The 14925-nt window shown below is 41.1% G+C and overlaps 1 protein-coding gene across 17 annotated transcripts in view; it reads right to left on the bottom strand.

Moving 5' to 3' along the window:
- Positions 1-14925, bottom strand: part of PTK2 (protein tyrosine kinase 2) — a 266474-nt gene that overhangs the window by 139429 nt on the left and 112120 nt on the right. For all 17 annotated transcript variants that reach the window (XM_049093133.1, XM_049093131.1, XM_049093130.1 and 14 more), the window contains 2 exons: positions 3796-3875; positions 1824-1886 (listed from right to left, as the gene is read on the bottom strand). In XM_049093133.1, the coding sequence (XP_048949090.1) occupies positions 1824-1886; positions 3796-3875 (143 nt within the window). The remainder of the gene's footprint in view (positions 1-1823; positions 1887-3795; positions 3876-14925) is intronic.

Raw genomic sequence — 14925 nt, forward strand, 5'->3', positions numbered from 1 at the left:
GCTATCCCCACCTGCCCACATGCTGTCTTTGGGACTCAAAGACAGCATGTGGCAAGACAGTATGTGGCATGTTGCATCTCCCAATGAAACCACCTCAGACGTCAAGTACCACACTTCCCACACACACACGCTCCAGGCACCCCCACTTCAGCTCCTAGGACCTTATTCTACAGGTCTGCTCACTCATCTGAGTCTCCCTGCTAGCTATAAGCTTCTGGAGGGAGAATGTTTTGTATTATTAATTTTGAAATTATTAATTTCAAAGCACAAGGAACGGATAATCAACCAAATAACCAAATAGTTAAAACTATTCCTGTTATTCCCTGAGCCTCCATTGGAATTTTAGGACAAGCTCAACATCATCTCAGATGAGATCTTCAGTGAGCCCCTCAATTCTGATCTGTATTTTAAGCATTAAGAGTCCAGGAGTCTGAAGACTGTGACAGTTGTAAACAGAAATCTATGGCACAGTGAACACTAGCCATTTTCTTGTTTAGGTTATTAAGGGTCTCACTACTTCTATACCATCCACTGAAGGTCAGGAAACACTCTACTCAAGATAATCCCACCTGCTAACATGTCCTAGCTAATCTCATTCATCTCCAACCAACTTGTTTTTGCCCTGGCCGATCTGCTAAGGGCCTATGTATAGGTACACTCAGATTAACACAGGCACAGCCTCTGGCGAGTGTCCTCTGCTGCATGCGGCCCCAGACACTAGGCTATGCTAACATGTCACATCCAGAAGTCAGGCGGAGCTGGCTCTCAGGGCCTCTCCCCAGATGCCACTCTCATCCCTCACGACCTGGCACAAAGGAGGCTCATGTCAGTTATGAAAAATAACTTGCATCTCTTACGACCAGTTATTATTCCAAATGGTTGTACCTGCAGTACCGTAGCCAATTTGCAAACTGGTTATTTCTACTTTTATGTTTAAATGACTACACCTCCCCTGTAAATCTTGCCTCCCAATGGGTGGGGCACTACACTTTCATACTATGGCTATAGCTGGGCTCTAATAAAGTCCAAGCAAAATCCGAAGCCAGTTAAAGTTGTTATCACAGCAGGGTAGTAATGGATAACCTCTTACTTTATTTTACCAACTTATCTTACATCTCCCAAATACCACAAGGATTTCAGTAATAATACAGCCAGAAAAAATAAATGTTGGCCAGATGTGATACTATTTTTAATGAAATTAAAATGGACCTTTGCTGATATTTAAATATCAACTCTTTTGCTGCATTCATTATCAAAAAGATGAAGAACAGAACTTCTAGCCTACCCAGACATAAGCTCCAGCATGGCTTAGATGCATTTAATACAACCTAATACGACAATCTAATACACAAATTAATTCCTGAAAATTTTATTCCTGAATTATCTGAAAATTTTTCAGCTATTCTAAATATCCTGATAACCTGAGCAACAAGTAATTCACATATCGCCACCTGTGAAAAACCCTTCAACAATGCAGAGATTATATAATAACTGAACCAGCAATTCTGAATTCGATGCAAACTAGAAGCAAAACTTCACCCCAATGTGATTAAATCTACAGAGACAGAAGTCTGTGATGACGTGCCATAGACATTATCAACCATTATTAAGACATCTGTCAACAAATTGAAACGTCTGCTTACACAGTTCCTGTCATTAAGAATTCTTTGCTTAAAAAAACTTTTCTTCTTCCAGACACAATTGTTTTAGAAACAGTAGTGTTTCAGGTTTTGAATTTAACTTTAAGTAAACTAACAAAAGTTCGGGTTTGCAGGTGGGCTCATCTCCGGGTGTATGTGATACAGCTCGGGTGTGATACTTACTCCAGCACTTCATAGTTAGACTTCTTCTCCAGCGCATTGCCTCTCATCTCCCAGTATGAGCGCCTAAAACCAGGGAACACATACATTTACACACACGTGTGAGGAGTGTCTATGCTGCCATATGGTAACTACTTTGTGGCTCAGCCACAGACATCCTAATATATGCTATTAATAAAGACCGAATCTGACCCTCAGCATTACTCCCACACCACAGTGAAGCAGAGATCAGGTAACACAGGCTCTGTCCTACTGGACAATCTCGCTTTCTCTTTCAATGTGAAGCAGGGGAGGCTCTTTGTAAAGACAAGACACGAGACTCCAGGTACAACTGCTGCCTGCTATGCTCATCCTGCTCACACGAGCAGGATAGCTGCAGGCCAGCAGACTGCTGCCATGGCCAGGCGAGCACCGCACCCCCTCCTGCAGAGGCGCGCATGCACAGACCTGTAACAGAACAGAGAAGGCCGTGCAGGACAGAGTGCCAGGCTCCTGCACACTCTGAACGTTCATAGTCTGATCTGTACGGTCTCAACTCCAGATGACCTGCTCAAGTTGTTTCCGGTCCTTGCTCTACAGTACCTGCCACAAGGGGGCACGATTCTATCTGCACAAACAGTAACTTGCAGAAGGTGAAGCTCTGGCTGGGGTGCTTTGGGACACACTGATGATATACATCACCTCAAATAATGTTTTAGGAGAATGAGACCTTGTTTCAAACTTGTCTCTAGTAATATAAATACCAGGTTTGCTTTTTAAATTTGCCTTTATCTTTGGCCTACTTAAAATGAAAGTACTAGATTTAGATGAAAAATTCCAAAAGGGCCCCAAAAGGGTCACTTAGTTTGTTTTCCTGCATTCTATTTATTTGGGGGGGGGGGTGGCTAAAGGGAAAGACTACTGTGTCAGGCTTTTCCTGTAGTGCATTACCTCATAATGAAGTCAGGGACACTGGGGCACAGGGCATTAGGATGCACACAGCGTGGGAGGCCAGAATGGGAAGGAGCAGAAAAGTTACCTAGAACCAAGGGGGGGGGGGGTACCGTGCCACTTGCACAATAGCTCATGCTTTCTGACTCCTGCTCCAGATAACCCAGTACAGCACCATCTGCAGTGAGAAAGGAGCAACCAAGTATGCTTTCTATGCTGAAACTGTGAGGGTCGGGAGCAGGACAGGAACACAAAGGGACCAGTGAGGGAAATATAATTAAGGCTGAACACAAATTTCAGTGAAGAGCTGAGAGTTATACCTTAACCATCCTTGGGTTCTTATAGGGACTGGTATATAACAGCCGCCTTATGTAATATAAAAAATAGTGACCTTGGAGGAAATTCTCACTAACTGTTCTGAGAACACATAATCAAATTTTGGCTAATTTAACCAATTTATCTTAAACTACCAGCCCAAAGTATGTTTTAATTGAAATCACACCTGAAAAAGGTAAAATATTCTTTTATTAAAAATTAAAATGTTAGCATAATATATGATACATGGTGATAAATGTTATCAGCAGTAAGAACTATATTCTCAGATTTCCATTTCCCTTAAACCTGCAGCATCTCTTAAACCACAAGCCATCTGTGGCTATTTGTGTTTCCATTTAAATTCTGTGCCCTAGCACATTTAATTATTCAGTACCCACCTGTGGCTGGTGGCTAGCACCTGGGGTCTCACAGACACAGCACACTTCCATCATCCCAGGAGATTACTGGGGAGAGCCCTCAGACCTGCTCACATACGTGCACTCTCACCAATCACTCCATTCTAAATACAATGAAATCTCATTTTAAGAGATCCTAAGATTTCTAAAAGTAGCACTGACAACCTAATTCAAAATCTCAAATTTTTACTTGCATCTTATTCAATATTTTATTAACAAAAATCTTTATGAGGAAAAGGAAAATCCCTCAATAATTTCCAAAACTAATGAAACCACTGATGAGCAAAGCCCTCCATGCCTAGTTACCACCTTACCGTATTTCTAGACAGCCCAGCTTCAAAGCAATGTCCTGGTCCACGCGGTCAGCTATCTCAGACATGTAGTCACTCTTCACCTGCAATCAGAAGGAATAGGGGAAATAATACTGCTTTAAAAGAGCACACTGTCGGGTCACTCATTCCATGACGGTTTCCAGGGTGCCGTTTACATTACACACACTGTGCCAATAATTATGCTAGATGCTGGATATAAAAATGAATAATACCAAAAACAGCTAAAGAAAGAAAGTAGGCTCTTAGTAAGAACTCATCTAATTCATGAGCAAACTTTAAGAAGCAACTCATCATCTGAATCGCAAGCTGCTTTAGACCCTCCCCAAACTGTCACAAGTGAAAGCAAGGAGGAAGATCTCCATTTTCTTTTCTTTCTTTTCTTTTTTTTTCTTTTCTTTTTTCTTTTCTTTTCTTTTCCTTCCCTTCCCTTTCTCCTTCCCTTTCTCCTTTCCTTTCCTTTCCTTTTCTTTCTTTCTTTTAAATATTTTATCTTTTTATTCATAAGAGACACACAGAGAGAGAGGCAGAGACACAGGCAGAGGGAGAAGCAGGCTCCACGCAGGGAGCCCGACGTGGGACTCAATCCCAGGATTCCAGGATCACACCCTGAGCCGAAGGCAGGCGCTCAACCGCTGAGCCACCCAGGCGTCCCAGATCTCCACTTTCAAGCAAATTTGCAGGACATATATTTTCTGAACTCAGACTACAGTCCTAGTAGCATTCTTTGGACCCCAATGGCAAGAGCAAAGAAAATTTACACATTTCAAAACCCCCTGCAACTGACATGCTTCCACCTCATCATCACCTCTAAGTGATTAATCTACAAAGTCATAACATGTAAAATCTAATATAAAGAGAAGAATCTTGGAATGAGCACAGGGTGTTATAAGCAACTGATAAATCACTAAATTTTACCTTGGAAACTAGTAATACACTATATGTTAAGTACTTTAAAAAAAAAGAGAGAGAAGAATCCAAAAGAATTCTATAAGCACCTTCTGAGTAATGATTATGCTCAACTAAGGTAACTGATGGACCACTAGTAGGACCTGAGAGCACCTGTCAGTGTGAAGACACTTCCCCAGATGAAATATATAAGATCTCCTTATAGTGTTAAGAGATCCACATTTACAACTGATATGACAAGAGGGAACACTATTCTGGACCTCAGTTAGTGAAATGTTATCACTCCCCCAAAAAAGAATCCCACTCTTCTCATTAGAACTGTATTATAAAAAACTACACTCAATTATAATATAAAGAATTTCATCAATAAAAATTTTGTGGAAATATGTCTGGTCTCTTATAGAAGTATTTCAAAAACACCTGATTTTGCCTCTTAACTCTCAACTCTAAAATGTTGACTTTTGGGCCCTTCACAGAAAAAGTGTGTTGACCTCTGCCTTGGAAAAAAAAATTCCAAAGATCATGCTCTTCAACTCTTATCTCCTAGCCTGTTAGCTCACCTGCTCAAAATATTTCTACTCCCCTATTAAATACTCTGCCTTATATCATACATGTCATCATCATGACCTTCCCTTGCAAAGACCCTCAACTTCCCAATCTCTCATTATCCCTTTTTTTTTTTAACTGCCTGGCAAAACCAATGCCACTGAAACAAACCACCTACCTCCTTCTCCATGTTTACTGCTAAGCAACTGGAGAAACTGCAGGACGATATAAACTTTGCCTCAGTTCATGATGGCAAACCTCAAATGGTTGGCTGAAACTGTCCAGAAACTCAACAATGCTTGTCTAGCAAGAACTCCAACACATTGATTCACACTTCCTCCAGTCAATAAACATGTCTTTCTTATGGTGAAAATAAAAGTTTTCAGATGGGAATATCCTTTTTAACATACCAAAAATCTATAACCCGATGTGAACTGTACTCACCTACTTATTCCTCTTACAGGAGGAGCAATAACCACTCACCTAGCCCAGTAGGCAACCATCTGCTATTTCTGATCTGAACATCAGATTTCCTCTCAAAACCTTTGTCTTATTTTCTGCATTAGTACCTAGATCTAGGTGGTCAATAATATGTATTGACAGAATGAGTGAGCAAACAAAGTTTTCATATTGGGGTTTGGGTACCTCTGTAAACATCATTTTCAAGTAAGTAAGCAACAATAATTTCTATTGTTTACATGTAGTAGGTATTTAAGACTGATTCAAAGGAACTGATTTACTCAATCCACTCAATTAAGTAAAAAGCTTTAATTTTAGAATCATTTCGTTTACACTTCAACTGGCCCTTTCTCCTATATAGCAAAAAATAAATCCAAATTTAAAAACTAAGTTTTTGCATCCTAAGTAGGTTTATTATTGCACACAAAAATAAAACCACAAAAGATACATTAAGACATGTATTTCTATGAGTTAGAGAAATACCACCATTATTCTAACTGAAACAGTCGATCTTAGTTTATGGTTTGGTGAAGACTTCAAAAAAAACTACAGCATAATATCAATTACACGCTGAGTAAAATTCATCATTACAAAATTAACTTAAAAATTAATTATAATTTTTAAGCATTTTTCACAGGTGGGAAAACATAATCACACAGTTTATTTCATTCACCAAAATCAAATCACATTAGTTGCAAAAATGCAAACAGAGAAAATTATAATTTGACAATCTCTGTAGAAAATCCCTTTATGAACATGACTTAAAAGCTCTGAGAGTTGGGACGCCTGGGTGGCTCAGTGGTTGAGCATCTGCCTTCAGCTCAGGGCGTGATCCCAGGGTCTTGGGATGGAGTCCCACATCGGGCTCCCCGCAGGGAGCCTGCTTCTCCCTCTGCCTGTGTCTCTGCCTCTCTCTGTCTCTGTCTCTCACGAATAAATAAATAAAATCTTTAAAAAAAAAAGAAAAAGATAAAAGCTCTGAGAGTTGTTCTCCTAGAGCAACACTCTACTGCTCTTGGCTCTCAAAGATGTGTGTCCATGGCCTGAAGTGATCAATGTGCTCTGCAGAGTGGACTGATGGACTGACCCCACATGATGCCATCCCAACAGACCCTCAGCTCTCCACATCCCTACTGCAAGTCCTACAGCAGCTTGCCTCTGCAGGAGCAAAGACAGGAACCCCATCCGAGATCCCTGATGGTCCCTGGAGAGGGTGTTTTCTGAAACCACTGTGCATGTTCACACACTGATGCTGTGCTCAGGCATTCTTCAGGACTCAGGGTTCTATATACTCAGTGTTCATTTCTCTTGTAAGACATTTCTTACTACCTTTCATCTCCTACTAACTCCCAGTAGAATTCATTGCTTTCATTTGTGAAATAAATGCAATTTACTGACCATTTAAGTGTGTGTATGTGTGTGAGAGCACCCTGGCAGGCAGACTTACATGGAACATCTCCTGTAATCCCTGTAGCATCACTGTGAGTTGGATAGTACTATCACCTCCAATTTAAAGCCTTAGAACAAGCCTAAAAAGAATGAAGGTGATAATAGGGCCCAGGCACCGTGCTAATTATTTCACATACGTTCTTTGAAATATTTACAATAACTCTTCAAGTTAATAGTCCCATTTTATACATAAAGACCAGAGAAGTTAATTCACCCAAAGTCACACACCGAGTGTTGTAAGAGTGAACACTCAAGCACTAGTCCACTGACCCCTACAAGTTAGGCTTCAGTGTGTGCCCACATTGTCTCCAAAGTCTTTCACAGGCAAGACCACAGTCTTCCTCCACAAGGAGACGGAGGGCAGGTAGGGAGCTCATCCTGTCATCCAGCTGCCGGCAGGGGCTGATGTAATGGCTTCCTGTGCACTGTCTGCTCCGCCTGACCACTGCTGTCATGATGTATTCTCTCTTTACACCAGAGACAACTACTGTGCGCTGACCCCAACTCCAGCACATGTGTAACAGTCTTCCAAGAAAAGACCTCTGAAAGCTGATGTTTGGTTTGTCTGTTTTTAAAAATTTTATTTATTTTAGAGAGAAAGAGTATATGAGAGAACTCACGAGCAGGGAGGGGGCAGAAGGAGAGAGAGAATCTCAAGCAGATACCATGCTGAGCACAGAGCCCAAAGTGAGCCTTGATCTCATGACCCTGTGATCAGGACCTGAGCCGAAACCAAGAGTCAGCACTTAATCGACTGAAACACTCAGGTGCCCTTGGTGGTTGGTTTTTCAAATTAATCTGTGTCCAAGCTGATGTCAAGTTTCCTACTTGAAGAAACAGGGTATTTTCAGACTTCTTTCTGTGGCAAGTACTGTATTTATATTCATGAGCTTTATTCTTCTTACACTGCAAGAGAATCAATGCAAGTTCTGTAAATCCTCCTAGTGAGTGACTGAGCCTGATGCTGGTTCCGGGGACCCCACAACCACGTTCCTAACACTGTGAGGGTCTGTTGAAGTCCCTGAAGTGAACTGACAGCAAATTTATAATGCCTTCCCATTTCCAAAATCTTTCATACAGAAGGATAACCAAGAAATATGGGCTGAATAGAGTATGCAGGGTTTACCTCCACCCTCAATAACATAAGTGCTTCTTGAATCAAAAAAATATACAGGAGTGGGAAAAAAAGAAGACATGTACAAGTAAATAAGTATAGAAAACAGACCTTGTATAAGTCAGACTTAGACCTATATTTATTTTACCTTTTGTTCTAGAAAAGGACAGCTGATAATTTCCATACTGAAAATATCAGGTATTAAAACAATAAAGTATTAAAAGAATTTCTCGCTTGGAGCTGCCATTTCAAAATGTTTTAACTGACAGAAAGCTTTACAACCAAGAAAATACAAATAATCAATTTCTGATAATATAATTACCTGAATAAAAACTTATAAAAATAAAAAATCTGAATAAAAATCACAGAACAAGAAACCGTGCATGCCCTGTTACCTCAGTATTTCACCAGGCACATTCAGATTCTCTTCCCCAGCCCCGCCCTTGGTAACTCCTTTCGATTTCCTACCAGAACTCCTTTTGTCAAGTAAGTCACAATTACATTACAGCCCATGTTTTCAGGACAGGGTGGACAGGTATACAGGTGACACATGAATAACACGTGTTTGAACTGTGTAGGTCCACTTATACATGGATTTTTTTGATGAACACAGTACAGTCCTATGCGTATGTTTTCTCTTATGATTTCCTTAATAATGTTTATCTCTAGCTTTACTGTAAGAATATTATATATAATACAACATACAAAATATGTGTTGACTGTTTATATTATTAGTAAAGCTTCTTTCTGATCAACACTAGGCTATTAGTATTAAGTTCTGGGGGAGTCAGAAGTTGTGTCGGGGGTCAGTGCCCCTCATCCCCACATTGTTCAAGGGTCAACTGTAGTCATTTTAGTCTTAAAATATTTGTAGGGGGATCCCTGGGTGGCGCAGCGGTTTAGCGCCTGCCTTTGGCCCAGGGCGCGATCCTGGAGACCCGGGATCGAATCCCACATCGGGCTCCCGGTGCATGGAGCCTGCTTCTCCCTCTGCCTGTGAATCTGCCTCTCTCTCTCTCTGTGACTATCATAAATAAATAAAAAAAATTTAAAAAAAAAAAAAAATATTTGTAGGAAAAAACAATGGGAACCCCATGTCTGACCCACACATCCCAAGAGCTGAAAATTTTGAGTGCTAAATAATTTCTGTACAAGTTCTGCCTCAATACAAATTTAGTTAATATGACAACTTCTTGACCAAACATGGGCATGGCTCTTCAAACTAATGGCCACCATTATTTGCAAAAGGTTGCCAATCAAATACAAAGGAGATTTCAGAGAGATAAAGAGGAGCAAAATGGGGCAGCCCCAGTGGCCCAGTGGTTTAGCGCTGCCTTCGGCCCACAGTATGATCCTGGAGACCCAGGATCGAGTTCCATGTCGGGATCCCTGCATGGAGCCTGCTTCTTCCTCTGCCTGTGTCTCTGCCTCTGTGTGTGTGTGTGTGTGTGTGTGTGTGTCTCATGAATAAATAAATGAAATCTTAAAAAAAAAAAAAAAGAAGAATAAAATGTTACATGGCAAGGGAAAAGTTTGATTTCCAGGTAGCACATACTTCCCTTGCTTTCTAATGAGCCATTAGCTTTAGCATCAAAATTTAGTTTTATAACCTCTGCTCTACAATGAATAAGGTTTTTAACAAGATTCAAGTTTATTTTTAGAGTGTGCTGATTAATATCTTTCAGAATATTCTAAAATAGGGTCAAAAACACTTAGTGAATCATTTGCAACACCTCACTTTGGTCACATTTAGGACATCTTTAAATGAAACTGTGCCTCCACAAGATAATCTCCAACCAGTAACCCGACACTCAATAATACATCCATGACATGTTGTTTTCTGCATGACACCATTCAAAACGATGGACAAAATGAATACTGGGCATAGATGAAATTTCAAAATAATAAAATTAAGGTAGTTTATTTTAAGTGCTCTCTGTTTCATGGGATCAGAGTGGTGACAGAGAAAATCTAAACATAATTCTTTTATTTCTATCCTGATAAAAGAGCCAAAATAATAAAAATATGTTTTCTTCTAAAATAGAGATCACAATAGGTAACACTCAAAAGTGTCTATTAGTCCCCCAGCTAGACCTTAAAGATGCCCACATGTGAAATTCAACAAAGTAACAGTTCCTAACAAACAAACAAGGAAACAAATCACTAAAAGTCAGTGTAAGCCAGCACCAACAGATGTCAAAACCAAGAATTTCGGATGTCATAATTCAGATTCAGAAGAGACATTACCTCTATACAAAATGGTAGAGAAATAAAAGGCAGAAAAATGAGAAAACAATAAGAGCCATAAGTGATGCCCTGGCAGATTTTCATAAATGGGAAAGGGGCACAAAACTTAAAAAAACACTAAATAAAAACCCAGCAAATGCATTACACATCAAAGTGGTTGCAGCTAAGGAGAGCTGGCAGTGATGTGACATATTTACGTGGATCACAGATCCCAGGGAACAAGAAGCCGAGACAGGAGAAAGAAGTGGATGCACACTTAGAGCAGCCTGAGAAGCTGTGACGCAGACCCACACGGAGACCTTAGGCCAAGTCACGAAGAAGGGAGAAAAAGCAAGGTCTGTCTGAGTCACTATCAAAAGACAATTCCAGAACTGATGAAAAGAGATAAGCACACAGGTACAGGGTGCACATCACAGATCGAGCAGGAAAAAATGAGTAGAAATTCACACCTAGTTTGTAACATAACTGCTCAACACTAAAGATGAACAAAAGGCCTTAAAGCGCCCAGAGAGAAAGGATCCCTTCAAAGACAGAATGGCAGCCAACTTCTCAACAGCAATAATACACATCAAAGTTCTGAGAGGAAAAGGTCTGACTTGTACCCAAAGCAGGAAAAAGAATACTAGCCACACAGGAGGCCTGAACAACACCGCAGGCAACCCTGAATTTGTGGGTGTTCATCATCCCTGTGCTCAACAATCACAGAAGACACCTTCTCCTCAATCAAAAAGCTCAGTAGGTGTGAGGTGCTGCAACAAGTCTAAACCAAGCCTGAACAACTAGGATCAAATGAACCACGGTCTCTAACCACAATTCAAAATTATTCTAGAAACTGGGATCCCTGGGTGGCGCAGCGGTTTGGCGCCTGTCTTTGGCCCAGGGCGCGATCCTGGAGACCCGGGATCGAATCCCACATCGGGCTCCCGGTGCATGGAGCCTGCTTCTCCCTCTGCCTATGTGTCTGCCTCTCTCTCTCTCTCTCACTGTGTGCTTATCATAAATAAATAAAAATAAAAAAAAAATTCAAAATTATTCTAGAAATTAACCAAATGGGAAACATGTTTAAATCACTTTATGATAACTTCCATTTCTACCAACAGTCAGTCAAATGTCCCAACCAATCTGCTCACTGAAAAGAACGAAAAATGATGAATAACACATTTTTCTTTTCTAATCTTCTAGAATGCTTCGATGAGGTGGGTGATAAACAAAACAATACCAAACCCTAGTCAGGCTGATGAGGGAATGCAGAGGACTCAGAGGAGATCTTGGGTCAGCTTCTACCCTAGGCTAGAACCAAACACACACACACTGTAAAATGTGACAACTTGTAAAGGAAATAAGCAGGGGGGATGTTGGCCACACAGGACCACAGCCATCTGCATGGAGTGAAAGGACAGGGGGATGTGACAAGGACAAGGGACTGCGAGATATTGGGCGTGCTCTCTTCATTTGGGCCATAGGATCATGGGCACTCACCCCTGTACTAACATTACAGCTCACAAAAGCATACATGTATCGGGCGTTACCAAACTAACAATTTAAAAGAATCAAGGTCATCCAATTCTGAGTCCCATAAAAATGGCTTAGAATTCAGTAAAAATATACATACGCATATATGTATCGTACACATTTTCATCAAGTAGTAAAGCTTATAAAAAGTATAGAATGGGTGTCATTTAACTCTGAAACCTCTATTAAATAACTTATCCCTGAAGTCAGTGAAAATTTCCGCACTCAAGTTCTTACAAAATATCTCAGTTCCGTTCTCAGTTAAACAGATCTTGGCTATAAAAAGCTACTGAAGGGTTGTGTGTGTGTGTGTGTGTGTGTGCGCGCGCGCGCACATGTGCATGTGTTTAAATAGGAGAAAGTTCTGAATTCCTAACTGATTTCTTAACGATGGAATTAAGCCTGTTCCCAAGCTGGGTAATGCTCGCAAAGCAGAGCACACGATCACCTATCATAGTTCTGGAATTTCCATACGTGCAACAGGATTCTGTACTTTACAGTCACCCCAAGAAGTTAAATAAATATATAGGCACTTGTCAAAGCAGCAATGCAAAAATCATACTATTTTCAAACTTTGGTAGGTCAGGGTGAAAAAAATAGAAGCATTCTTTCACATAAGTGAAAATTACATTATATATGTTTTATACATGCCCCGTTTTAAACACCAGCATTTAACACAATGCCTCCACATTAGGAGCAGAGACGTACTTCTCTCGTCAGGACAGCTGCACACATCTTATACTCAGCAGAATTTATTTAACCAACATTTTACTGAGATTACTGACACAATGCTTCCAATTCCTCTTGTTATTGCACTATTTCTATGAGCATCCTGTATGTACAGACCTCTGGATGTAAATCCCTGGAAGTAGAATTACTAGTTTGAATATTAAATTGCCAATATTCAACCATTTTGTTCGTACCAAACTGCCAACAGTGCCACATACCAACCTGAAGGATATGAACACACTCATGGCTCTGAGCATAGCTGCCAACTCATTGGTTGTGACAAGAACAGTCCTCTCCTCCTTCTCTCCCTCCTCCTTGTAGTTTGCACACACCTTTACCTTCCTGTTTCTAGTCCCTGGGGCCTGAGACACTGGCAGGATCAGCCATTGACATGGGGCGGTATCATGACTGCACTTGTATTTCTTTTAAAATAAAAATACTTGAGGTAGAATATAATAAAATCATACACAAAATGAAAGTGATTGTTAGGATAAAGATACTTTAAGTGATGTTTTAGAATATTTTCGAGACTTTCTAAAAATGTGCCATGTGGCTGAATGACTATAAAAGATGAAAAAGGGTCAGGCTGAGGAAGAAGTGCAGGAACAGGAGAAAGCAGAGGGTGGGGTGGAGGCACACAGGAAGGGAAGGGTAAGTACCCTTCCAGGACATGCAGCTCACACTGGTGTCATGGATGTGCAGATGCTAAGTGCTGAATCCTCAGGAGGCTGGTGCTGCCTACAGACTGAAGTCTCATGACTGGGCACCTGTATGCCAGATGGTTCCACCTCATGTAGCTGGGATAGGTATTCACACCTGTCTATTTTAGTAGATGAGACAGTGAAGCCCAGGGAAGCTTGCAGAGCTGTTACACGCACAGTGAGTGTGTGGCAGGCTGCCCATTCCCTGCCTCTACTCAACAGAGTGACAAAGGCCGCAGTGACACATGTCCTGTGAGTAAGAGAAAACTAGGGCCACACAAGCATGTGAAGTGCTTTTAATCAGACAGAAGCAAGGTCCCAGAAAAGGAAAAACTAGGACACCTGGCAGCTGTGTGGAAGCAATAAGAACGCGGCCGACAGTGAGGTCAGCCTAAGAGTTATGAAAGGGAGGGGACTGCAAGCTAATAAGGCTTGTAGTATGAATTCCAGAAATTCATGTCACTAAAGTAGCATACAGTTCCTCGGGGGGGGAGGGGAGGGCGGATTTTTTGAAAGAAATTATGCTAAGAGTGATAAAGATCATCTACAAGAGAGAGAAACACAAGGCAAACATATCAGTTAACCAAACTCTCCTGTCCCCTCCTTCACTTCAACACGAAGCCCATCAGATGACTAAGGATGAGCTGGGGAAACACATACGAGAAGTTTCTTAACCGGAAATCATTTCTGCAGTATGAGTGAGCCTCCAACAATCTCAGCTGGAATCCAAAGATGACTTCTCGTTCCATTTTGCCAAACCTAAACTCCCTCTGAATCATGGTTAAACTTTCCCAAGTTCCTGCCAGGCTCCATACCTAACACCTCATATTTCTGATGGCACTTCCACCCCCTAGTCAAGAAAATAGATCCAATATCTGGGAACAGTGTCCTTGGCTTCCTGCTCACACAGCTTCGATCTTATAAGCAGGAATATCCAGTTTTCTCACATTGGGAAATAAAACAACCTACCTTCTTAGCACCTTCCTTCTGAAGTTAGCCTACCTCTTCCCTTGACAGTAGGCACCTGGACTGAAGCAATTCACCTCTTTATTTTCCTTCTCCATTTGGATCAGTCTTCCGGTCCTATCAAATCCACCACTGAATGTGCTTACTACCACAATTAGACCTTTATCCCCCACCTTTCTTGACTCAATGGCTGGAGAGTCTCCTAACTTGCGTGCAGCCTTAAGACCCATCAGTCCATAACGGACGCTGCCATCACATCAATGTGGTCTTATATAACAACAAATATTCTCATCATGACGTTCACTAACTGCATTCCCTAAATAGCTCCCCATACTCCGCAGGAGAAAACCTACAACCTTCCCTTTTCCTAATGTGGGCCCTATCTCCTCTCCTTTGGCTTCTCAGAACTTTTTAGCTCAGATTTAAGTGAACCATGTTTCCTAAAGTACAACTCTTTCTCATCTACAAAGCTGGGGACTCCTC

This window comes from Canis lupus, chromosome 13, assembly GCF_003254725.2.
Source record: "Canis lupus dingo isolate Sandy chromosome 13, ASM325472v2, whole genome shotgun sequence".
NCBI lineage: Eukaryota > Metazoa > Chordata > Mammalia > Carnivora > Canidae > Canis > Canis lupus.